The sequence below is a fragment of the Rana temporaria genome, chromosome 5 (assembly GCF_905171775.1).
Source record: "Rana temporaria chromosome 5, aRanTem1.1, whole genome shotgun sequence".
In the NCBI taxonomy this organism is placed as follows: domain Eukaryota; kingdom Metazoa; phylum Chordata; class Amphibia; order Anura; family Ranidae; genus Rana; species Rana temporaria.
This window is the reverse complement of record NC_053493.1, coordinates 231,986,799-232,014,622: the sequence shown is the minus strand read 5'-3', so window position 1 is coordinate 232,014,622 and position 27,824 is coordinate 231,986,799. Positions and strand designations below refer to the sequence as shown.

The window sequence follows — 27,824 nt, the reverse complement described above, 5'->3', positions numbered from 1 at the left end:
TAGAAGAAACATCTAAATACTTTTGACTCCAAGACGGCTTCAATTTTTACACTTGCATGCTTTGTACGATTAACCAATTATACCAAGCAAGTGCTAATGTGTAAGTTGAAACACTAACTGAAATGGAAATGGCTGTGTAGGATGCTTAAAATTTGGGTGAAGAACAGCCAAACCCTGCTACTAAGGTGAGGTTGTGGAAGACAATTCCTTGTCACAGGTCGTACACCATGGCAAGACTGAGCACACAAGGTAGTTTACTGCATCAGCAATGTCTCTCCCAGGCAAAGATTTCAAAGCAGACTGGGGTTTCAAGATGTTGTTCAAGCTCTTTAGAGGGCGCACAAAGAAACAGCCAACTTTGAGGACCGTAGACACGGTTGTCGGCCAAGGAAATGTAATGCAGCAGATGAGACACATCATGCTTACTTCCCTTCAATATTAAAAGATGTCCAGCAGTGCCATCAACACAGAACTGGCGTAAACCAGTGGGACTTGGGAGAAGTATGGCCATAAGTGGTTCTCATGGAAGAACTGTAGCCAAAAAGCCATACAGTACCTCTGATGTGAAAACAAAGCTTAGGGACTCGACTATGTAGCAGGCAGTTAGTTGGCCGAAGACTGGATAGCGGTACAATAATGAGTGTCTAACAGGCAACAATGAATCGTGGTGGAGATTCGTTGCAAGTTGGGGCCAATGTAGTTGAAAAATTGGTCAGGATCAATGATGTCCTCAATGCTTAGCTAAACAGGCAGATACATAACCATCATGCCATACAATCAGGGAGGCGTCTGATTGGCTCCACATTTTTTTCTGCGGCAGGACAACGACCCCAAATATACAGCCAATGTCATTAAAGAAGTGCAGCCAAAGCTTGTTTAGCTGTAGTTCTGTGGATCACAGGAACGCAGTTTGTTCTGCACTCCTGTGACACATTTTCAGCAGACAGTGGGCTGAAGCCTGCTTTTGGCTGATGTCACAGAGCCAGTCCAGGCTGGGTAAAAATCGTGACCATATGGTCGGGATCCATCCAGAAGCCTGGACCTGCCGCTGTCTCTGCCGCGAGCCACTGAGAGCCTGAGCCAGCTGCTCCTTCCCCCTCCACAGCCCAGCGATTCATTGAGGGGGGGGGCGCAACAGGGCAGAGAGTGACCTGACATTCACCAGCTCTCTGTTCATGGAGCTCTGAGATCCGAGTGATCAGCGGTGTTTGACCGCTTGGTTCTCACTTTTAGAGCCAGCGGGGGACTGATGCTTAATCCACCTAGGTAAGTATGTAAAAAGGCACAGTCATGAACGGGTTATGTGTAAATGAGTACAGGGAATATGAATAAGACAAATACAAAGGACAAAACAAAATAATAACAACATCTACTCTCTACTGTCCCTGTAAATGTGACATGAGTCTTTGAAAATGTTTGGAAGGAGAGCGTAATGCCCGTTTTATTCTTGCAGCTCATGATCTAGAACACAAAGAAAACAATGCAATTTATACTGATTACATACATTGAACTCCTGTTTACATATATTTGTCACTGTCTTTGTTTCAATAAAGTGTTTAATGAAGATTCATGTTCTCCTGCTAATTGTTTATTGAAACCTTTGAAAGACAAGAGCCTAATTATCCATGGCTAGTTAACAGCAAGAGTAACAACACAGGTTAAAACAGTATAAGCTTATGCACTCCATAATTCAGCAAAATAAAGACAAATGGCATTGCTCAAGGGGAGTAAACCTCTTGCAGGAAGAATTTCAGACAAAAATATAAATATGTATCTATATGATGTAGGTAATGGCAGGGATTGCTCATCTGTAATATGTTCACAATGTTTCTCAACACTGATAAGGTTTAGCTTAATTGCTTATGGTCAGCTCTGGCTTGTATTACGCTGTCAGTTCAGGTTTTGCAATGCCCCCCTACTTAGCCTAGTCTGCTGGTGCATGTTCTTGTAATCTTGTCATTGTGTGCAGTTTCCGTGACCTCAAACACATTTCAGAACAATGTAGTTGTTTGCATGCTTTGAATAGCTGAACACCAACAATATTTCACTATATATTTTGTTTTCTATTTACGTTATGAGATACAATATTTTGTTTGCATTTTTTGTACAAAGGATGAACTGAAAATGCACCTCACTACGCAGCCCTCAATCCGCAATATCTGTAGCCGGCAATATATTTTTGCCATACTCGAATATTCATTTCATTGGCAGCAGAAGCCTTCTATAGTGTAGATCAGTAGGAACATTTGATTGCTTTGGTGCCATTTCATAGTTTACTACAGCTGTGTCCTGGCAATATTACTTTGGAGTGGCTGCAGTAGCTATTTGTTTCCATTTTTGCATTGTGTTTGAGATGCTCAGCATAGAACCTGTCTGCTTAAGTACAAAGAATGGTTCAGAAAGCAAAAATGGTTTATCTCTAGAGTAGATGCGGACATGACAGGGTGTCATTTGCTCTGAATGGAAATAATAAAGTTACAAACTTACTGAAAGGTTTTTCTTGGATTCAAACGTTTAGTACTGTTATATACTTCTGTGACAACCGCTGTTCTGTGAAGTGTCCCAGCTTATCATTAAGAGGCACAGTGAAGGGCCAGCTGTAGAAAATTAATTTGGTGGCCTAGGGTGGGAAGCTGCTTGAAAGCTCTTCCTTTCCCGCCTATGTACTGTAGTTCATTGCTCACAAAGAATGACAGTGATTTTCAAGACTTTTTGAAAAGCGCTGTAAAGAGAATAGTTTAATCCTTCAGGTAAGAATGGTAGCAATGGCCCTTATCTCACAGTCATTGCAAAGTGGCTACAGGAACACCTCCGAAGCATTGAAGACCCCACCATTCTTATATTTAGGACCTGTGTTATGCAATCCTAAAAATCTTTTGTCATTGATACTGGAGTTTTTCAACGTCCTATTTTTTTTATTTCTCTTTCTTTTATATATATATATATATATATATATATATATAAGGATAAAAATAAAGACTTGCGCTTAAATAAAAAACAATGTTCAAAAAACAGTATTGAAAAAAGTGTCCACAAGTGATGTGTTGATATATTAATTCCACAAGTTGATAATCTTATTATGCATCTCCACCATCCAGCACCATAGAAAGTGATTTTGTGCAACAATGCCGCCGCCAAAGGTAAAAATGTCTGCTTACCAGCTTAAATCGTCCTTTAATTACAAGAGATCAGTCTCGCTTGTGGTTATAGCCCAGCCAAGGCCTTTGATGGAGCCCTCCTGTCCTTGGCAAACTCCTTTACCGATGGATGTGTGGAGGCCGACGCTCCATACTTAAGGCAATTTCCTTCTGCTTAGCTGAAGTGAACTATTCTTATGTGAATAAATGTTTTAAACATTTACACCACATGGAGCTTTTTATTTTATTTTAATGGACGCTGTTATACCTGCATCGGCTAAGGGGTTTCACTAAGGACATGAGGGCTCCGGAGACCATCAAAGGCCTTAGCTGGGCTATAGCCACCAGCGAGAACGACCTCTTGTAATGAAAGGTCACTTGGAGCTGGTAAGCAGACATTTTATTTACTTTTGGTGGTGGCATTGTTGCACAAGATCACTTTCTATGGTGCTGGATGGTGGCGATGCATAACATTAACGCTTGGAATTAATGTATTGACGTAGCACTTGTGGACTCTTTTCATTATTGTTGTTTGGACATTTGTTATTTTTTTTTTTTTTTAGCGCAACTCTTTTATCCTATTTTTGAACTGTATTTATTACAGAGGAGTTGCTGCTTATGCTAATTAAGTTATTGGTGTAGCACATTTTTTTTTGCTCATATTTTTTTTTTTACAGTTATATATAACTATCACTGATATGTTGGCTGTCATGTTTTGCATATACTCTTTCCTTTTAAAGTGTACATGCATGTGTTCACACATACACACACGTGCATACAACCATCATTTAAATTTATATTGTGTTAGTTGTGATCTATCCACTATATTTAGTCACTGCGATGGTTGGAACCTGGTATCACCACTTTAACCACTTCATGCCCGCCGTATGCAGAATGACGGCTGGAAAGTGGTTCTGTTATGACATCCATCAGAATAAGCTGTGCCCGCTGGGGCGTGTAACGCAGCGATTGGTGGTGTGTAATTCTGACATGCCACATCTCTGATTGGGGTAAAGAGCCTCTGACATAGGCTCTTTACCACATAAACAGCTGTGACCAATCACAGCTGATCACAGCGTGAACAAGGAAGCGCCGGTAATTGGCTTTCTTCGGTTTGCGCTGACAAGGAGAGCCGATCTGCGGCTTAACTGTCAGAGGGGGGTGTGTGCGCTTATAATCAGCGCATTGAATATCGGCACAGCCCCCATCAGAGGTGCCCACCACAATGTCAAGAGCTTGATAACGTTGAGAGCTGGACATTTTGGCAGTTATTCCTTTAAACACAGTATTTCAGCCTCCAGTTTCTACACAAGTAAGTGTTACATACACTTTATTACAAAAAGTATTGGGGTGCCTGCCTTTAGCCATAGGGTTGCTCTAACCGTTTCAACTCTTCGGGGAAGGCTGTCCACAAGGTTTAGGAGTGTTTGACCATTGTTCCAGAAGCACATTTGTAAAGGTCAGGCACTGATGTCGGGTGAGAAGGCCTAACTCACAGTCTCTAATTCCAAGGGTGTTTTATCGTGTTTGAGGTGAGGATGTGCAGGCCAGTCAAGTTCCTCCACCCCAAACTCAGTCATCCATGTCTTTATGGACCTTCTATAACCCCTTCCTGCTTGAGCGTATGCAGATATGCGTTCTCGGCTTTGAGGGGTTATACCGGGATGATGCCCACAGCTGTAGGCATCATCCCGGTATAATTTTTTAGAGCCAGCGATTGGCTTTCCAGGGACAACAACCGATGTGGCTAAAAGCCACTTGGTTGTTATCCCGGAGGAGCGGGAGGGGACATCCCCCCCCTCCCGCCGCCTCTGCCGCTCTTACCGGGCCTCCCGTCCCACCAGGAGACTTGATCCACGATGCGCCACCTAGAGAGAGACTGAATCTAAGCCGCAAACGGCTTTGATTCAGTCTCTTCATTGTAAACACAGAAGCAACGTCATAACGTCACTTCCGGGTTACTCGGCTGCCAATGGTGCCGGATTTTAAAACAAATACACAGTATTCCAAATCGCAGTTTTCGGCGATCTGAGTACTTTGAAGAGTAAAGGAGGCATCGGGGGTCTTTTAGACCACCGATCTTTCCATAAAGAGTACCTGTCACCACTTATTACTGCCACAAGGGATGTGTACACAATTTTATAGTATAAAAATAAATAAGGAAAAAAAGTGCCCCTGTCCCCGCGAGCTTGCGCAGCAAAAAAAAAAGGCATATGGAAGTCGCGCCCGCATATGTAAACGGTTTTCAAATAACACATGTGAGGTATCGTCAGAGCGAGAGCAATAATTCTAGCCATAGACCTCCTCTGTAACTCTAACCTGGTAAACGTAAAAAAAAAAAATTAAAGCATCGCCTATAGAGATTTTTAGGTACCGTCGTTTGTCGCCATTCCACGAGTGCGTGCAATTATAAAGCATGACATGTTTGGTATCTATTTAATCGGTGTAACAACATCTTTAACATTATACCAAAAAATTTGGCTAACTTTACTTTTTTATTTATTTTTTTATTCATGAAAGTACACTTTTCCAAAAAAGTTGCGTTTAAAACACTGCTGCACAAATACCGTGTGACATAAAATATTGCCATCAATCACCATGTTATTCTCTAGATTCTCTGCTAAAAAAAATATATATAATTTTTGGGGGTTCTAAGTAATTTTCTAGCAAAAAATACGGATTTTAACTTGTAAACACCAAATGTCAGAAATAGGCTTAGTCATGAAGGGGTTTAAAGGTGTTATTAGAATATAATTGATGTAAATACTACTGGATCCAAAGGGAAAACAAAGTTGTACTGTGTAGACACTAATACAAAAAAAAAAAAAGAGTGGGTAACAAATGAGAGTTTATGTCAATAAACTTGAAGCCTGTAGCTGTAGTAATGAAAGTCCTGTTATTTTAAATGTTAATTTCACTTGTAAAATGCAATAAACTGTCCACTTGTAGTAGGGACTATCAGGCGGAGCATGTATAGCGAAAAATGAACACATTTTGAGACAAAATAAGGAGAAACGGTTGCATTCATTGCATTCATTACTGAATGTCCAGGATCCTATTTTTGCTTTACTTCTCACACTGTTTTCTCTCCTTGATCCAAATGTCTTAAAGCTAAACTCTCTTTCCAGTCATCGACCATCCAGTGCTCTTTTGTCCACATCTGTTTTTTTTTTTTTATATTTTGTGTTTCCTTTTGAAACTCTGCCTCTAAAGCCAGCATTTTAGTGTCACATTTTCCATTGCTGCAGATGACAATGGTATTCGGCATGTACTCTTTAAAGCCGAACTCTATTTAAGTATAAAAAATGTTCACCATGCACTGCAAGAGTTAAAGTGTTACTAAAATCAAAATAAAAAATGACAATTGCGGACATTAACAAAAATCGTTGTTTTTCCGAGTCTCCTCTGTAACTTCATTTTGTTACCAGTTGATCCTGCTGTTATTTTTCATCTGCCTTTAACGGATCAAGCTGTGCAGCAAAATTGAAAGTTAGAGGATTGAGACAAACCGTTTACCACTGACAAGGGTGCTTACAGTGGTCATCTTTTAGTCGTTTAGTTAAAACATTTATCCCAAAATGAAAAAATAAAAAATAAATGTTTCCCTAACCTCTTAGAAAGTGTTAGCAGGGGTTAGGCTTTATTTTACATTGGTGACATACAATTAAAATTTACCAGTCCATTTAACACTGTACTCACTAATCAATGGGTACAAGTCGCCTACAAGTCGGATTGAAGTAGTACAGGAACCTTTTTTTCAAGTCTGAGCGACTGCAGTAGTGTACATTAAGACGGCGCCATTCACTTACATTCATTTCTTCATGCAGCGCGACTTGAGGCGACCTTGGGCCACCTGTAGTCGGATCCCAGGTCACCCCTGTGTGAACCAGCTCTTAGGAGACTTTACCATCAGGACACTTGAGAAGTTGCAGCTGAACATGGGGCCTTGCTATTCAATTACAACTACAAATAATTGTAGCCATTTTCAACCTTAGTTATGTCTTGTTATATTTTTTCATCAGTTTATTAACACCTTGACAAAAAAATACCAATGCCTTCAGAAAATAAATACATATTCCTTTTTGAACATTTCACTCCTGATTTGATTCTAAAATCAAGCACCGATGTGGCATTTGTGCCATTTTTTTTTTCTTTTGGTGTTTTTGATCGTTCAACCACTGAGCAAACCAGAACTGTGTATGCGACCAGTGGGACAATCTTTTTTTTTTTTTTTTTTTTTAAGAATGTTTTTTAAAAGAGAAGTGCAGGATTAAAAAAAAAAAAAAACATACTCACCCAGATAGATGCAACATCAGTCCGAGCTGCAGCTGTCATCCCCTGGCTCTATACAGAGAACTGAGCGATCAAAGGCCGCTGATTGCTCAGTTCTGAGGTGCGCTCTGAGCACAGAGTGGTGACTATCAGTTGCTGCTCTGTGCTCTGCCCTGCAGCAGTCACTGGAACATCAGGTTGTGGAGGGGATGAGAGCAGCTGGCTCATGTTCTTGGATGTGCAAACCTGACATTATTGTCAAGGTTCCTTGCAGAGCCTGGACTGGCTCTGTGACATCAGCTGTCCGCTAAATCCGGGTTAGAGGAGTACAGAGCGAAGTTTACTCATGTGACCCATGCGAAAAATATGGCCAAATGAGCTTTGACCATACTTTTTTAAACTACCGTATTTTCCGGCGCATAAGATGACCCTTTGGATGCAAACAAATGCATCCAAAGTCGGGGGTCGTCTTATACGCTGGTGACAGTCTCTGTCGGGCATCCATGATTTAAAAGCCGCGCCTCCTCCTCAGACAGTTCCGTGACGAGAGGACATCCGTGATAGGCGGAACACTGAACAGAGGCACTGCTGGGAAAATTTGTGTTCCGCCTATCACGGAACTGTCTGAGGAGGAGGCACGGCTTTTAAATCATGGATGCCCACAGCCTGAAAGCCAGAACCTGCAACGAAATAAGGTAGGGAGATTGTCTTGGCCGGCACAGTGGGGGCAAGTGATGGCACAGTGGGGGCAAGTGATGGCACAGTGGGGCCAAGTGATGACACAGTGGGGCCAAGTGATGACACAGTGGGGGCAAGTGATGACACAGTGGGGGCAAGTGATGGCACAGTGGGGGCAAGTGATGGCACAGTGGGGACAAGTAATGTAATGGCACAGTGGAGGAATGTAATGTAATGGCACAGTGGAGGCATGTAATGTAATGTGATGGCACAGTGGAGGCATGTAATGTAATGGCACAGTGAGATTTGAAAAAAGCCTGTTTCTGTCAGCGGTTGTTCCTGTCAGTGGTTGTTCCGGCTACCCCTCAGCTTCCAGAAAGACTAGTAAGAAGGGGGTCGTCTTATATGGCGAGTATATCCCAAAACCAACATTTTTCCTGGAAAAATAAGGGGTTGTCTTATACGCCCAGTCGTCTTATACGCCACAAATACGGTATCAGATTGATAAAAAAATTAGAAAAATGTATTTGCGTGGCCTAGGCAAGATAGATAATACTATTGTAATACCTAGGTTGGGCCATGTATATGAACTATATTTTAAGTAAACTGCCAATTAATTCTGCTCAGAGCTAACATATATGTTTATTTTATAGAATGATATGAAAGGACGATTCACTTTTTTTTTCCCCAATTAGCACTAATATACTCTTCAGTTGTCAAAGGTGTGTAACACACAGTGGCATGTAATCTTTCAAACCAGAATCTTTGCTAATTAACTGATAAGTTGATTAGTGTCTTTATATGAGAAGTAAAACATATCTAAAAACCTTGTTCAGCATAGATGGACATAAACTGTACATGCTCCTATAACTTAAAATAGTATGTTACTCCAGCTCTGTATTGGAATGGGGCTAATTTTTGGTCGTTTGCCTTCTAAAAATGTATAGTTTTGTTTTTTTAATCTTTTTTGAGTTCTTGTAATATTTATGAACCACCAATACATTTTTAGGTAGTTAGCAAGTACAATATAAGAGGTGAGTTATGCATTAACCACTTGCTTATTGGGCACTTAAAACCCCTTCCTGCCCAAACCAATTTTCAGCTTTCATTGTTGTCACTCTTTAAATGGCAATTGCATGGTCATGCAACACTGTACTGAGATAAAAGACTGATATTTTTAAAAACTGTTTGTTATAAAATTTTGCAATCAGGTAATTTTTCTCCTTCATTGATGTACGCTGATGAGGCTGTACTGATGGGCAATAATAGGTGACACTGATAGGCTGCACTAATGGGCACTGATAGCTGGCACTAATGGGTGGCAGTGATGGACACTGATGTGTGACATTGATAGGCACTTGTAGTTGATACAATTGAGAACATCTATCTCTAAAACGGTAAGTACGGCATTGATTTAAAAAAAAAAATACCCGTTTCTGCTCCCCTTAATTAGCCTAAATCTAATGTTAAAATTATTTTTCGGGTGAACTCCCGCTTTAAAGGGTTTGTAAAGGATTTTTTTTTTTTATCTTAATAGCTTCCTTTACCTTAATGCAGTGCAGTTTTCATGTCCTCATTGTTTGTTTTTGCTCTCAAGTTGCTGTAATTCTTCTCTGATCTCCACACTTCCTGGTTGTCTGTTTCCTGATGACCACAGTACTGGGAGCTTTCTCTCTGTGGTCACTAATCAAGGAGGTGTGATTACTGTGTGTCTAAAACCCCTCAACACCAATCAGTTTCGTTTTCCAAACCATCACTGCCCTGTATGGCTCTGTGGCTCTGTACAGCAGAGAAACAGGAAATATGCAAAAACGAAACTAGAAACTACAGGTACATTATATGATTGATTTTTATCTATTTTTTATCGCTTTTTTAAAAAGCAACCAGTTAACTATTATGTCTCTATACCCTGTAAACAGTCATTTCAGCAAATACATGTTTTTTTATTCACAACTCCTTTAGGTTTATAAAAGCACATTGGAGACCATTGCTCTGTTTGTATACATCAACGGGAACCAAATGGGGGGGGGGGGGTACACATTTAAAGCTGCCATTGACTGACTTGGGTTCTGGCTTGGCTTATTGGGTTACTGGGGATTGCTGGACATGTTACTTTAATTACTTTTAAGTATTAAATATGCAGGGCACTATCATTATTAAAATATACAGACATTAGAGTGTAAAATAGCAATGTGTAATCTCTTGATTACATAAGAACATGTATTTGCCTAAGGTCCCTTGATTGGCCTAACAGAATTGCCATAGCATGCCTTTGGATTGATTTACTAAAACTCCAAAATCTGGTGCAGCTGCAAATGGTAGCCAATCAGCTTCCAGCTTCAGCTTGTTCAATTAGGATTGGACAAACAAACTGGAAGCCAATTGGTTTCTATGCAGAGCTGCAGCAGATATGGCACTCCCCAGTTTCAGTAAATCAACCCCACAGTGTTTCTTTTTGTGTTTTTTAATTAGAGCTGCAGCTAGAACTATTATCTACATTTTGGGTGGGGGTAAAAGAAGGTTTTATCCCTACAAAGTCTTTGTTTTTGAAGACCCATCATCTGCAGACCTTTTAAGGCAGCCAGGCCAGGTCTGATGAGCCAAGCCCTTCCTCATTCTATTTAAAGTAAACACATATGTTTTGGGCTGAATTCTGTATTTTGGCATGTTTAGGTTGAAGCCCAACTCCAACCCAAACCTTTTTATTAGTTAGGCAAGTATGAAGATGACTGTACCTTTTGAAAACAAGTAAGCAGCTCTCACTTATTTTTTTCTTTTTTGGAAAACTGGATGGAACTGTGGATTTCAGCTCAGTGTCAAGCTGTCTGTTATATATGAATGCTGTTTTCTATCTTGCTTTAAAAAAAAAAACAAAGTAAAAGAAAACAAATGAGCAATGCCCTATTCTGTACTTGGAAGATACTTTCAGTGCATTTTTAAATGTATCCAGAATGCATGCTCAGTAGATATAAAGTTTTCCAAATCTCCCTAGTACACACTAATGTGTTTAGTTCCAGTGCCTTAAAAAAAAAGTAAAGCCACATGCAGTTTTTGTCCAGTGGGATGCATATAATGCACTAGAAGTCACATAAATGCGAAAAAGCACAAGAACACATTGCAAACACATTACAAATGCATTGAAATTGATTTAACCACTTCAGCCCCTGAAGATTTGGCTGCCCAATGACCGGGCCATTTTTTGCAATTCTGCACTCCGTCGCTTTAACTGATAATTGTGCCGTCGTGTGACGCTGTACCCAAACAAAATTGATGTCCCTTTTTCCCCACAAATAGAGCTTTCTTTTCTATGTATTCTTCTACATATTTTTGGTAATAAAAATCGCAATAAGCGTATATTGATTGGTTTGCGTAAAAGTTATAGCGTCTACAAAATAGGGGATAGATTTACAGCACTTTTATTATAATGTGTTTTACTAGTTATGGCAGTGATCTGCAATTTTTATCTGGACTGCGACATTATGGTGAACACATCGGACAATTGACACATTTTTGGGACCATTGCCATTTATACAGCGATCAGTGCTATAAAAATGCACTGATTACTGTAAAAATGTCACTGGCAGGGAAGGGGTTAACCCTAGGGGGCCATCAAGGGGTTAATTGTGTTCCCTAATCTGTGTTCTAACTGAGGTGGGATGGGACTGACCTAGAGGAAATGATAGATCGTGATTCCTCAGCTCACAGAACAGGGATGTGTGTGTTTACACACACGCGTCCCTGTTCTGCCTCTCGTGCCCGGAGATCGATCGCGTCTGGCGGTCATTGTGACCGCCGGTCACGAGCATCGTCACTCCCACGATGCAGCGGGCAAACGTGCCTGCTAGCCCACTTAAAGCGTATGACGTATAGTTATGACGGTTCGCTCAGCGGAGCCAACCTGCCGCAGTATAACTGCGGCAGCTAGTCCGCAATCAGTTAAAAACACATTTAATGTGCATGCCGAAAAAAAAGGAATTGTGGATAGAACAAATCCTAAGTGATAAAAGGATCAGTAGTTTTCAATTACTGTAAAATGCCTGCTCTTACCTCTCAGTGCTCCGGCAACACCCCGGTTAGCTGATTCAGTATGCTGAAGAGCCTATGAAAACACAAGGTCTGATAACACTGGACAACAAATTTATTTTTCGAAAGTTTTGTTTCCGGAAAGTCTTTTTAGTGATTATAATAGACTACTTAAAGCTGCACAGAAATAGTATTTTAGAATGACTGTATTATGCAGAATTGTTCAGAAATATACAATTTACTTTAAATTAGTATACAATGTACAGTATTTAATTGCATTATGTTACTGACATGATGCATCAGTTCAACAGAGCTAAATGTGTTATGCTTCTGATTTTCTGATGTATTTGGTGTCTGGTGCATCTTGCTGCAATGTCCAACAATATTCAGCCAGCACTGCTTGATCCCAGTTGCTTTGATACAGTTTTTTCCTTGTGGCAATGTCTTGGTGAAATCTTTCACTATGTTTGTTGCTCCTAGATTTTTGGGAAAGAAGTCTCCAAGTGTGAATGCAGAAAATTGATCTTCATTGATATGTTTCACTGTCTTGTATCAGGGATGTGCAGCCAGGGGAGGCAGATGCCATGAACATAAATACAAGATAAAAAAAAAAAAACCTCTTCCAAAAAAAAGAAAAATGATTGAGCTTCGATCAAGGGTCGTAGCTCAGTGACCTGGGGTCACAGAGATTTGGGGCTCATGCCACCTATAAGAAGCTACGTACATAGTGGCCAGTTTAAATGCAAGCTGGCAGACTCTGTTTGCAGCACACTGAGAGGATGATATATTTAATTTGTATTTGTATATTACTTACGGTAATTAACCACTTGACACCCAGGCCAATATTGACACTTCTCTCCTACATGTAAAAATCATATTTATATACTCTGAACCCCCAAACATATTATATATATATATATATATATATATATATATATATATATATATATATATATATATATCAGACACCCTAGAAAAAAATGGTGGTCGTTGCAGCTTTTTTATGTTACACAGTATTTGCGCGGCAATTTTTCAAATGTGTTATTTTTGGGGGGGGAAAAAAACTTTCACAAATATAAAAAAAAACACACACACTAAGGTTTGCCTATTTTTTTTATTTATTTTTTATAATTCCTTTATTTCCAAACAGAAAAAAACAGTACGGCTATCAACCGGTACAAAATACATACAGTGGCGGTCAACATTCAGAAGTGGTCATACAGAAAGATAAAAAAGGGTTGTCAGACTAAATAGACAGCTAATACACCAGTAGTATTTTGTGAATAAGGCACAAATGGCAGGTCAAAGAGACCGGAGCCGCATACAAGGCCATAGAGGCGACCAAACAGATGATTATATGACCAAAAAACTCTAGAAGTGCATATGGTGCTATACAATACAGTATAATTTGTATTTTAATAACAGTTTGGGGAGCAGAGCAAACCAACAACCAGATGGGCCCGAACAAAAGGCCCACAGAGTGATTGGCGCTCATGGGATAATACAGTTTCTAAGCGAAAAAGCCCATGACTGGAAGGTAGCTATGGGGAAGGAGCATCAGCTTATTTATTTATTTTTATATACTATGAAAGATGATGTTGCGCCAAATAAAAAGATACCCAACATGTCATGCTTTAAAGTTTTGCACACTTGTGGAATGGCGCCAAACTTTGGTGCTTAAAAATCTACATAGGCAGTGCTTTAATTTTTTTTACAGGTTACATTGTTCTCGTTCCAATGTTTGATGTATGCAACCTGTGTGTATCTGGCTCTGATAGCCACTGACCTCACCGCATATCCCTGTCTTGTATGCTATAAGAAGTTTGTCAACCAGCTGAATGTAGTTTGGTGTTCTGTAGTTGCCAAGAAAACTCCTAACTACATCATTGGATGATTTCTAGGTTATCTTCTCTGGCCCCACTAAGGCCCTGTACACACGACCAAACATGTCTGCTGAAACTGGTCCGCGGGCCAGTTTCAGCAGACATGTTTGGTCGTGTGTAGGCCCGAGCGTGCAGGATTCCAGCAAACATTTGCCCGCCGGGCCTTTTCCCAGCGGGCAAATATTCCTGGACTTGTTTTAAAACAGTCCGCTGGAATCCTGCCCGCTCGGACATGTTCGGTCGTCTGTACAGACCTACCGTACATGTCCGAGCGCCCGCCATCCCTCTCATGCGTCAAATGACTTAGACGAATGCGTGGAAGCATTTAACTGGCAGGCCCGTCCACGTCGCTGCGTCATCGTCGCGGTGACGCCGCGGACACGCCCCGCGTAGTGTTTACGCGCGGATTTCTGTATGATGGTGAGTACAGCCACCATACAGAAATCCCCGGGCAGACATGTACGGTGAAAACGGTCCGGCGGACCGCTTTCATCGTACATGTTTGGTCGTCTGTACACGGCCTAACAGTTCTTCAAACTGCTTGTCATTGATGTGTCTGGTCTGTGAACCAACCAAAATGCATTCCTTAATTTTGATATCCGTTATATTTGGGAGCATCTGTCTCAACAAAATCCTTCAATTTCCTTCATCATTTTCACAATATCTTTATTTAGTCGATTTGTATGTGAAATAGAAGCAAAAACACCTTTGTCCGGTCAAAAAGTGATTCATGTGCCATGTTTTACTGTCTTGGAACCAAATTATTTTTAATACAATGTGACACTATTTTGCGACTGAGCCATTTGAATATGCAATAACAGCTCTCGGTATATCTGAGCTGCATTCCAAGCAGCAGAACCTATACTTTTAGATGTCTACATATATTCCAGTTTAACTTGGTGTACTGGGTGTGCTTCAATAATAGTTCCATGTTTTGTATGTTTCTTTCATGTGTGCAGCATAGCCAATAGGTATTGCAAAAACAGACGCTAAATCAGTATGAGATCGAAAGGTTAAATTTCTGATTATTTTCATGATTAGCAGCCAAAAATCTATAAGACACACAAAAGTGTCTGAGAAGCAAAATCTTTATTGCCCAATGTAATAATTACTTGCAATTGACTGTTCAGTGACCAAGCACTGTTTTGTTGGATAAAAAGGAGAGTGCACACGTGTTCCTTGCCTGGAAATGTTTTCAGTACTTTTAAATAGCTAATGGCTTGGCTTATTGGGATACTGGAGATTGCCGGAAAAGCAATTGTAGGCATCCGATGGGAGTTGATACAAAGCTGCACTGTATGTTCATTGCTTCAAAGTATCAAATGAATTAACCGTTCCCCTCTTTGACATGTTTTATTTGTGCAGATATCAGAAACTATGGAAAAGTTATGTGAAGTTGCGCCATCTACTGGCCAACAGTCCAAAAGTCAAACAAGCGGATAAGCAGAAATTGGTCCAGAGGGAGGTAAGCTTTATTTTTACACACAGAGAACAATTAATGAGGCACAGTTTAGTTTTCGCTCAGCATGATATTCTGTGCTGTCACTTAACACCCCAAGGAATTCTTTGCAACTTACTTGACATATAATTCATGTGGAAAAAAAAAAATATTTAATAGAAGTGTTTTGCCTTTCAAATTGCATTTTATTTCCAGTATTTGTGTCATAGATTGTTATCTGGTTTCCTTCCTAGTGTGTGTATATGTGTGTATATATATATATATATATATATATATATATATATATATATATATATATATATATATATATATATATATATTATTGTACAGTTTGTGTGCGTTTTGGGAAAAACATTTATTGGTTATCTTTTGATTGAGTGAGTTATTTTCACAATGCTGGTGCCAAAATCAGTCTGCAGCTTCCATGATAAATCCATCCAACCCCATAATGTTTGCTGCTAAATCAGGCATGCACTTAAATGATGGCATTGGTTATAAACCAAAGTATAACATCTTTTTACAGGGAGTGCAGAATTATTAGGCAAATTAGTATTTTGACCACATCATCCTCTTTATGCATGTTGTCTTACTCCAAGCTGTATAGGCTCGAAAGCCTACTACCAATTAAGCATATTAGGTGATGTGCATCTCTGTAATGAGAAGGGGTGTGGTCTAATGACATCAACACCCTATATCAGGTGTGCATAATTATTAGGCAACTTCCTTTCCTTTGGCAAAATGGGTCAAAAGAAGGACTTGACAGGCTCAGAAAAGTCAAAAATAGTGAGATATCTTGCAGAGGGATGCAGCACTCTTAAAATTGCAAAGCTTCTGAAGCGTGATCATCGAACAATCAAGCGTTTAATTCAAAATAGTCAACAGGGTGGCAAGAAGCGTGTGGAAAAACCAAGGCGCAAAATAACTGCCCATGAACTGAGAAAAGTCAAGCGTGCAGCTGCCAAGATGCCACTTGCCACCAGTTTGGCCATATTTCAGAGCTGCAACATCACTGGAGTGCCCAAAAGCACAAGGTGTGCAATACTCAGAGACATGGGCAAGGTAAGAAAGGCTGAAAGACGACGACCACTGAACAAGACACACAAGCTGAAACGTCAAGACTGGGCCAAGAAATATCTCAAGACTGATTTTTCTAAGGTTTTATGGACTGATGAAATGAGAGTGAGTCTTGATGGGCCAGATGGATGGGCCCGTGGCTGGATTGGTAAAGGGCAGAGAGCTCCAGTCCGACTCAGACACCAGCAAGGTGGAGGTGGAGTACTGGTTTGGGCTGGTATCATCAAAGATGAGCTTGTGGGGCCTTTTCGGGTTGAGGATGGAGTCAAGCTCAACTCCCAGTCCTACTGCCAGTTTCTGGAAGACACCTTCTTCAAGCAGTGGTACAGGAAGAAGTCTGCATCCTTCAAGAAAAACATGATTTTCATGCAGGACAATGCTCCATCACACGCGTCCAAGTACTCCACAGCGTGGCTGGCAAGAAAGGGTATAAAAGAAGAAAAACTAATGACATGGCCTCCTTGTTCACCTGATCTGGACCCCATTGAGAACCTGTGGTCCATCATCAAATGTGAGATTTACAAGGAGGGAAAACAGTACACCTCTCTGAACAGTGTCTGGGAGGCTGTGGTTGCTGCTGCACGCAATGTTGATGGTGAACAGATCAAAACACTGACAGAATCCATGGATGGCAGGCTTTTGAGTGTCCTTGCAAAGAAAGGTGGCTATATTGGTCACTGATTTGTTTTTGTTTTGTTTTTGAATGTCAGAAATGTATATTTGTGAATGTTGAGATGTTATAATGGTTTCACTGGTAAAAATAAATAATTGAAATGGGTATATATATTTTTTTTGTTAAGTTGCCTAATAATTATGCACAGTAATAGTCACCTGCACACACAGATATCCCCCTAAAATAGCTAAAACTAAAAACAAACTAAAAACTACTTCCAAAAATATTCAGCTTTGATATTAATGAGTTTTTTGGGTTCATTGAGAACATGGTTGTTGTTCAATAATAAAATTAATCCTCAAAAATACAACTTGCCTAATAATTCTGCACTCCCTGTAATGTTTGGTTGAATTGACAGAATGTTTTGATGCTATTTGTACATGATGGGTGTTCTTAGAACTAACAAAGGGGTCGGGTGACAGAGGGGAGCTGATTACTAATATTTTAATAATACAGTACACAACGCAAGACTTGAATTCATAGGCCATATGCTTCTGAATTCAGGTTATTGGACACTGGCAAAAGCTTTGCTGGGAATGCCCCCAGTGCCCTTCTAAATAACCCTACCCACTCCACTGGACTCTTGTTTTTCACTAGTGTCCTTAGGTAATGAAACTTGTTTTTTCTTAACCATTCTGTTTTTTTTTATACTACTACTTCAACTGACACGTTTATTAAGATTGGACTGCTTGCCTCAGGGAGCACTACTGTTTTCCCAATCGGTTACCCTCGATATATATAGGAAATCATACTCGGAGTCTGCTGCAGCAGGCTCGCCTGTAATGTTTGCTTCAGGCATTGGATCCCATGTTTGTTGCTTACCTTGGCGCAAGGTGCAGCTAGTGTAGTTAACCACAGTGTGCTATACAGATTCAAATTCAAGTATGCAAATACTTGAATGTTCATAGTCTAGTCACAGTTTTTCCAATTGTATGGAGTGTGATGTGCATATGAGTTTATGTATCTTTGTTGACACAAATGTGTACTGAAAGAAGTTTGGAAGCTGTCTTTTATGTCTTCCATGTGAAGATGCTAGTTACCTGGCTGACATGCTGCACTTTTAAATTCAGTCCTTGAACACATATGCTGCAAGTCAGAATACCTACCGTAATTTGCACATTTGTTTTCAATGACTTAGAAAGTCTGTTAAAGGCTAAAGCTGTTAAATCGGCAGTAGAGCTCAAAGATTAGCATTTTCTGAAGGAGAGGTCTACAGCGCCAGCTTGCATTATTTTCTCATTATCTCAGGGTTTCCTTAAAAATAAGCAAAGCTCTAAATTGTTAATAACTGTGATAGCCCCTTGTTTTCTGTCTAAATCCTGTACAATACAATTTATTACATTTCCTGGCACATCAGCGGGACTCAAAAGAATTTTGAATTCATTTGAAGTGACAGATTTTTGCCTATTTGTTTTGTCTGTGTTTAAGTCCTAAACAGAGAACATGTTTGTGTCCTACATTGCTTTGGTTTTAAGACTCAAACTACTCTGCATGTATCCATGGAATTTAAGACGATTGTTCTTTACAGTGCTGTAGTGATATATCCAGGGAGCCTGATTTGTGCTGCTTTTTGTTTTTATAAGTTCATTTGATACAAGCTCCTCTACACATGGGCTGTTGACATTTTTTTTTTTCTCGAGACTTCACAAGCTAACAATTTTCCCTTTATCCAACTAGGAAGCTCTTCAGAAGATCAGACAGAAGAACACAATGAGGCGTGAAGTAACAGTAGAACTCAGTAGCCAGGGTTTTTGGAAAACTGGCATTCGCTCGGATGTCTGCCAGGTAAACATGGGAGCTCTCTGATTAAATATTAATAAGCCACAACGTCAGTGGCTTTCTTTTCTTGTCTTATCTGCAGACATGATTTTCCCTTTGCCTCAATGTATACTGTTGTGAGTGCAATTGCAGTACTAGATACTCCTGCCTGGTGTGTAAGAATAAGTGGTGAAGGCCACATGGCACTTCTGTACAAAAAAAAAGGGGAGGGGGGACATTTAACACAAATATGGTTACACAGCAATGATCAAACTCACACCAATCAACCTTAATGGAAGCAGCTAATTATTTTGATTTTACTCTGCATGCAAAGGAAGTTTCACATTGTTTTTGATCACACAACACTAGAATGTGCTAAACTCAAGCTTTGAGTTTCTATTGAAATTAGGTTCAGTTGCTGCGATGAGAGAGCATGGGGCCAGGGAAAGATAAAGTGATGCCATGTGTAGTATAATGAGTGATAAAACCTTGCCATGAAAGTTTTTTTTTTTTTTTTTTTTTTTTTTCTCAAAACCATCTGTTCTCTTGTGTTCATGGACGGACACAGCAGAATCACTGAACAATAGGGTATTTCCCTTCTATCATGAGAGGAATAGGCAGAAAACATTGTTAAAGTGTTAATAAAACCTTAAAGGGGTTGTAAAGATAAACATTTTTTTTTCCTAAATAGCTTCCTTTACCCTAGTGCAGTCCTCCTTCACTTACCTCATCCTTCGATTTTGATTTTAAATGTCCTTATTTCTTCTGAGAAATCCTCACTTCCTGTTCTTCTGTCTGTTACTCCGCACAATAATGCAAGGCTTTCTCCCTGGTGTGGAGTGTCGTGCTCGCCCCCTCCCTTGAGGGGGCGAGCAGGAGAGTCAGGATGCTCTCTACGTTGCAGACAGGGAAAGGAGCTGTGTGTTAGAGGGCATCCTGACTCTCCTGCTCGCCCCCTCTGCCGCCTTTATTATACTTTCAGCATGATCTCATCACTCTGGTTCTCGGTGACAGGGCACTGTACATCTCGCGCTGGCTGCTGCAATAGAAAAAACACAGGAGAGAGAGAGAGCGGCCTCCATGATGGACGGGGGCGGGGGACATGCAACGTATTGGCACATGCAGCACTGGGCAGAAAGGCAGAGGCTCAGAGCTGGCTGGCTGTAGCGGATGCGGAGCGGCACATCAAAGGCAGACTGGTGGTGGACGCTAATGATGTGACCGCAGGTACACAGACAGGTCACACTCACTGCCAGTGGCACTGTGATGATCAGGGGCGCGCAGCGGATGTTTTCTTTCTTTCCTTCCTCCACCGCTGCTGTGCCAGCGCCTCTAACACTGTACGGAGGGACTCTAGAGTGGAGCTGCTGCCTGTTGAGTTAGTTGCTGAGAGGGAGTAGGATCACCAGTGGCCGGGCGCCCTGGGTGGTAGTGCCCCCGCCTCTCTCCAGTGCACCCTAGGTGGCTGCCTAGTGGTAGCACCGGCCCTGATTCCAAGGCAAATTTTAACCACTTCTGTACCGTAGGACTTCAGTGGGGGATATCTGAATGATGCCTGCAGGCATCATTCAGATATACTTTTTTTACAGGCGGCGATTGTTCGCACCATAAGAACAATCATAGCGGCAGTTCCGCCACTTGATGGTTTTTACAGGCGGCGGGAGGGGACATCCCACCGACATCCTTCTCCGGGCTCTCCCGTGCCATCGGAGACCCGGAGAACGAATTGTCCGCCGCCGAATGAGGAGCATAGAGATTTAAATATAATAAACCTAAACAAAGCTGCAATCGCGGCTGGAAGCATGAGATCAGTGAAATTTTTGTCCCGATCTCATGCTTTCCAGCCTGGAGGACAGATGTGGGGTCTTATTGACCCCACCTCTCTCCATAAAGGACCTGCCGCACACTCCTCTTACAAGGGATGTTTATGTTCCTTGTAATAGAAATAAAAATGATCAAAACAAAAAAAGGTAAACAAAAAGTGCAAAACGAAAAAAAAAATACTTTAAAAAAAAAAATTAGGCCCCTGTCCCTAGTAGCTCGCACTCATGCCGCATACACACCATCACTTTATGTGATGAAAAAAAACAATATTTTCTGTGAAGTAAAGAACAACGTTTTTGAAACTTTTTCCCAATGCTCTAGCAAAGCGAGGTTACGTTCACCACTTTTTTCCATTGAAGCTCGCTTCATAACTAGCTTCTGGGCATGCGCGGGTGTAAAAACGTTGTTTTAAACGTCGTTTTTTGCTACATGCGGTCAATTTCTGTGAAGTAAAAAACAACGTTTTGAAAAACGACACATAAAATTGAAGCATGCTTCAATTTTTTTTTGTCGTTTTTCACAAGACATAAAATGACGGTCATTTAAAGTGACGTTTTTAAAAACGTTGTTTTTTTCATCACATAAAGTGATGGTGTGTATGCGGCATCAGAAGCGAACACACATGTAAGTCCCGCCCCCATATGTAAACGCCGGTCAAACCACACGTGAGGTATTGATGCGTGTGTTAGAGCGAGAGCAATAATTCTAGCACTAGACCTCCTCTGTAACTCTAAACTGGTAACCTGTAAAAAAAAAAATCAAGCGTCGCCTATGGAGATTTTTAAGTCCCGAAGTTTGGCGCCATTCCGTGAGTGTGTGCAATATTAAAGCGTGACAAGTTAGGTATCTATTTACTCGGTGTAACATCGTCTTTCACATTATCCCAAAAAATTGGGCTAACTTTACTGTTTTGTTATTTTTTTCAATTCATGAAACCATTTTTTTCTTTGGCAAAATGTTTGAAAAATGATTGCGCAAATACCATTGGAGATGAAACGTTGCAATGACAGCCACTTTATTCCCTAGGGTGTCTTCTAAAAATATATATATATAATGTTTGGGGTTCTGAGTAATTTTCTAGTAAAAAAATGCTGATTTATACATGAAGGAGAGAAGTTCCAGAATAGGAGTGGTATGGAAGAGGTTAGATAAAACACTGGCATGGGTTTTTGTTACGCTGATCATGAAGGGGAACTCTGCGCCAAATAAAAAAATAAAAATAAAAACGGCGTGGGTTCCCCTTCAGGACCATACCAGGCCCTTAGGTTTGATATGGATTGTAAGCCGAAAAAACGGTGTGGGGGTTCCCCCAAAATCCATACCAAACCCTTATCCGAGCACGCCGCCTGGCCGGTTAGGAATGGGGGTGGGGACGAGCGAGCGCCCCCCCCCCTCCTGAGTCGTACAAGGCCACATGCCCTCAACATGGGGGGGTGGGTGCTTTGGGGCGGGGGGGAACTGCGCCCCCCACCCCAAAGCACCCTTGTCCCCATGTTGATGGGGACAAGGGCCTCTTCCCGACAACCCTGGCCGTTGGTTGTCGGGGTTTGCGGGTGGGGGGCTTATCGGAATCTGGGAGCCCCCTTTAATAAGGTGGCCCCCGATACCGGCCCCCCACCCTATGTGAATGAGTATGGGGTACATCGTACCCCTACCCATTCACCTGGGGGAAGAATGTTAAGTTAAAATAACACACTACACAGATTTTTGAAGTAATTTATTAGTCCGCTGCGGGGGTCTTCTGCGGCCTCCCCTTTCTTCTTTAAGCTCTTCTACAAGGGGGGTAGGCCCAGTCTTCTCTGCCGGGGGGAGCCGCCTTCTGCCGGGGGGAGCCGAACTTCACTGCCGCCTTCTGCCGGGCCCCCTACCCCTTTAAGCTCTTTTACATGGGGGTAGGCCCGGTCTTCTCTGCAGTTTTCTGCTGGGGGGGAGCCGGATTTTTCCGCCGCCTTCTGCCAGGGGGGGGGGGCGGACTTCACCGCTGCCTTCTGCCGGGCCCCCTCCCCCTTTAAGCTCTGTTACATGGGGGGATAGGTCCGGTCTTCTCTGCTTTTTTCTGCCGGGGGGGCTGGACTTCACCGCCACCTTCTGCCGGGCCTCCTCCCCCTTTAAGCTCTTTTACATGGGGGGGTTTACCCCGACAGAAAACTGCAGAGAAGACCGGGCCTACCCCCCATGTAAAAGCTTAAAGGGGGAGGGGGCCCGGCAGAAGGCAGTGGTGAAGTCCGGCTCCCCTTCCCCCCGGCAGAAAACAGCAGAAAAGACTGGGCCTCCCCCCCCTTGTAAAAGAGCTTAAAGAAGAAAGGGGGGCACAGAAGACCCCCCCCCCAGATGACTAATAAATTACTTCAAAAATTAGTGTAGTGTGTATTTTTTAACTAAACACTTTCCCCATTTTCCCCCAGGTGAATGGGTAGGGGTACGATGTACGACATGCTCATTCACACTGGGTGGGGGGCCGGCATCTGGGGACCACTCTATTAAAGCGGGCTCCCAGATTCCGATAAGCCCCCCGCCCGCAGACCCTGACAACCAGCGGCCAGGGTTGTCGGGAAGAGGCCCTTGTCCCCATCAACATTGGGAACAATGGTGCTTTGGGGTGGGGGTGCACCCCCCCCATGTTGAGGGCATGCGGCCTGGTATGGCTCAGGAGGGGGGGTGCTCGCTCGTCCCCACCCCCATTCTTGTCCGACCAGGCGGCGTGCTCGGATAAGGGTTTGGCATTGTCAGCGTAACCTAAAAAAGATTCTGCCATTCAGGTGCGCCGCTTCAAGCCACGCAAAGGCAGCTACGCCGCTTGATATTTACCAATATTTTGCTGCGTAGTGAAGTGGCGCACCTGAATGGCCGAAAATGCCGCTCACGCATGCGCAGTACACAAATAAACCTCCCGCGGGTTTAAATGTACCAGCAGGCGCAGCGGCTGTTTTTTTACACAAGTCACTTTCAGTTCAGGCCATAAATGTTACACAAAAAACATGTCACTACACTTCCCCACATCATCCCACATCCCCCCCATGATAAACTCACCCCCAAACCCTTTTATTTTACATTTATAGATGCTTCCAAACAAAATTGGCATCCTTTTTTTCCCACAAATAGAGCTTTCTTTTGGTGGTATTTGATCACCTCTGCGGTTTCTAGTTTTTGCACTATAAACAAAAATAGAGCGACAATTTTGAAAAAAAATCATATTTTTTACTTTTTACCATCATAAATATCCCCCAAAAATATATAAAAAAAACAATGTTTTTCCTCAGTTTATGCCGATACGTATTTTTCTACATATTTCTCGTAAAAAAAAATCTCAATAAGCGTTTATAGATTGGTTTGCGCAAATGTTATAGCGTTTACAAAATAGGGGGTAGTTTTATGGCATTTAGTATGGTACAGTATGTTCCCTGGGTGTGTTCTAACTGTAGGGGGGGTGGACTCACTAGGGGAAATGACTGATCGCTGTTCATACATTGTAAGGCATTTCTCCCCTGACAGGACCGGTAGCTGTGTGTTTACACACACAGCTCCCGGTTCTCACTCTTTAACGAGCGATCGCGGGTGCCCGGCGGTGATCACCACTGCCGTGCACGCGTGCGAAAGTCAGGAGCGATCAGCTGCTGGGAGCGGTGATGTAGATCTACGTGCTCTCGCCCAGCAGAGCCAACCTGCCGCTGTATAACTGTGGCGGCTGGTCGGTAAGCAGTTAAACAATGACAATAAAACTTAAAAGCTGATTGGTTACTGTGCACAGCTGCACTAGATTCTGTGTGCTCCAGGTTTGATATATGCCCTCCCCTTCATTGTTGGAAAGGGAAATGTGTCACAAAGGTGAGATTACTTTGCATGCAGAATTTCAGATTTTATTGAAATTTGTAATGTTATTAGAATGTTTAATTTTCTTTCAATTCCAAGTGTACCGCAAAGTGGAATCAAAAAGTGTACATTCGTAGGGAACATCTCGAACGTTAATTGCCTAAGTGTATATTCTCCTGAAAAATAGCAGTGCACTTCCAATGTCTTCAGTCCCATAACTGTATATATGCAGTGTCCGATCTAAGGCATTGTATGCCTCACCACTGGTATCTAATGTCACAGTTCTCCCTGTTGAAGGGGAAACTGCAGTGGCTACCTCTACACAAAGGCTTGGCAAGTCATCTTTAGGGAACATATCATCTGCAGGGTGACCACAGCTAATACTGGTAACTAGTCATTTGCCCTCTGCCTGTCTCTTTTTTCAGGCACAGCTTTCACATTTCAGATGTTTTTTTAACTGCCAAACATAGTTCAGAATTTTTCTATTGGCTATGTCTGTTTGCTGTTTATTCCTGTAGTAGGAGCTTTGCAGGATAATTCACACTCTGCTGTTTTCCCCATGTCGCTCCCTTTTGTTATGTGCTTGAGCTATTCTTGAGCTATTGAGTTCCAAGTGCTTCCCCAGTCATAGCCTGTATATTACGAACTAAACTTCATAGCTAAGAAAGCTTATGTGTTTCCTTTCATTCCAATCTAAATCTTTTGCACCCAATACATCACCTTGTGGAAATTTGGTTACTCTCCTTGTCCTGTGACTAGAAATGGTTTATCCCAAAGATAGATCCACAAAGGTAGAGCAGGAGAGGTAAAGTAAAATACCGGCAGTCCCCTAGTTACAAACATCCAACTTACAAATGACTCATACTTACAAACAGGGGGAGACAACAGGAAGTGAGAGGAAATCTACCCCTAGGAAGGAAAATCTACTCATGTAAGTTATAAGGGAAAAGGGTACCTCCTCTGATGCTTTATCACCAAGGCTGGTTTCCACAACAACCCAACATTTTCAAAATCCAATGGTCATTGGTACAGAAAGTGAGGTGAAGTCTTCTAAACTGGGGCACAGACAGCAAAACAAACCTTACAGGGGTGTTAACCCTCCCCTATTTGTTGGCTGAAAAAACACCTGGCAGTGACCGGCCCCCCAGCCCCCCGTTTTGCTTACCTGAGCCCTGGAATTTCCCACGCCGGGGACACGCTATCCCTCTGCCCGGGGTTCTCGGCTCTTGATTGGATAGATTGAAAGCAGTGCAGTCATTCGCTCCCGCTACTGTAAATCAATCCAATGACGCCGGGGGGGCAGGACCGAGTCATGTCTATAGATGCAAATGCTGGACTCGGGAGCGTGCAAACAACAAACATATACTTGCCTCCACTGTGCAGTTCATTTTGCACAGTGCGGCCCCGATCATCGTCTTCTGGGGTCCCCGGCGGCTCCCCCTCGCATCGGTAAACCCCCTGGGAGAAGTGCTCTACCTGAAGGTTACCTTGCGGGTGCTGTCTCGAGTCCAGCATTTGCATCTATAGACACAGAATGCCGGACTCGGCCACGTCCCTCAGCGCCCGAGTCATTTGATGTGATTGACAGCAGCGGGAGCCAATGGCTGCACTGCTATCAATCTATTTAATCAAGAGACAAGAACCCCGGCAGAGAGCTAGAGCTAGAGCATGTCTCTGCCATGGGATCGCAGGGCTCAGGTGAGTAAAAAGGGGGGGGGGCTAGGGGACCGATCACTGTCATCTTAATGCATAGAATGCATTGTAACCCAGGGACCGCCTGTATCAGCTTTTAAGGGTATTGCATCTGCTATAATAAAGAACACATCCATTATCTGTGAAATGTGCATGTGCTGTAACAGACAATGAGCTAAGAATTTATGAATGTGGTTGGCACAGTACTGGCACCGAAAATGTATTGATTTAATTATAACTGAAATATTAAGTAAGGGAAACTTTTGGCTTGTGAGCCTGATATCTTCACAGGAGTCGTATATTTTGATCTAAAATATTATTTTCTAAAAAACCTTGCAATTTATAAAGTTGACATGTGTTGGTATGTTTTCCTTTATTAACCACTTCCCGCCCGGCCTATGGCCGATTTACGTCCGGGAAGTGGTTATGAAATCCTGACAGGACGTTCCAGAACGTCCTGCAGGATTTCATGCCGCGCGCGCCCGTGGGGGCGCGCATCGCGGCGATCGGTGATGCGGGTGTCAGTCTGACACCCTGCATCTCCGATCTCGGTAAAGAGCCTCCGGCGGAGACTCTTTACCACGTGATCAGCCGTGTCCAACCACGGCTGATCACGATGTAAACAGGAAGAGCCGCCGATGGCTCTTCCTCACTCGCGTCTGACAGACGCGAGGAGAGGATAGCCGATCGGCGGCTCTCCTGACAGGGGGGGTTAGCGCTGATTGTTTATCAGCGCAGCCCCCCCTCGGATCGCCACACTGGACCACCAGGGATGCCCACCCTGGAGCACCAGGGTGGGCAAAAAAAAAAAGACAAAAAAAAAAAAAAAAAAAAAGCATAAAGAAAAAAAAAAGATGCCAGTCAGTGCCCACAAATGGGCACTGACTGGCAACCTGGCAAAAATCAGTGCTGCCACCCCAGTGTCCATCAGCGCCACCCCAGTGTCCATCAGCGCCACCCCAGTGTCCATCAGTGCCACCCCAGTGCCACCCCACAGTGCCCATCCATGCCCAGTGCCCACCTATCAGTGCCCATCTGTGCCACCCATAAGTATCCATCAGTGCCGCCCATGAGTGCCCATCTGTGCCGCCTATGAGTGCCCAGTGCCGCCCATGAGTGCCCATCAGTGCCGCCTATGTGTGCCCATCAGTGCCGCCTATGTGTGCCCATCAGTGCCGCCTATGTGTGCCCATCAGTGCCGCCTATGTGTGCCCATCAGTGTCGCATACCAGCGCCGCCAATCAGTGCCACCTCATCTGTGCCCGTCAGTACTACCTCATCGATGTCCATCAGTGCCATCTCATCGGTGCCCATTAGTGCCGCCATATCAGTGCCCGTAATTGAAAGAGAAAACTTATTTACAAAAAAATTAACAGAAAAAAATAAAAACGTAATTTTTTTTCCAAATTTTCAGCCTTTTTTTAGTTGTTGCGCAAAAAAAAAAAATCGCAGAGGTGATCGAATACCACCAAAAGAAAGCTCTATTTGTGGGGAAAAAAGGACGCCAATTTTGTTTGGGTACAGTGTAGCATGACCGCGCA

The 27,824-nt window shown here is 42.5% G+C and overlaps 1 protein-coding gene across 3 annotated transcripts in view; it reads left to right on the top strand.

The window, feature by feature from the left end:
- Window positions 1-27,824, top strand: part of DROSHA (drosha ribonuclease III) — a 478,288-nt gene that overhangs the window by 237,108 nt on the left and 213,356 nt on the right. For all 3 annotated transcript variants that reach the window (XM_040353574.1, XM_040353573.1, XM_040353575.1), the window contains 2 exons: window positions 15,359-15,458; window positions 18,877-18,984. In XM_040353574.1, coding sequence (XP_040209508.1) covers window positions 15,359-15,458; window positions 18,877-18,984 — 208 coding nt within the window. The remainder of the gene's footprint in view (window positions 1-15,358; window positions 15,459-18,876; window positions 18,985-27,824) is intronic.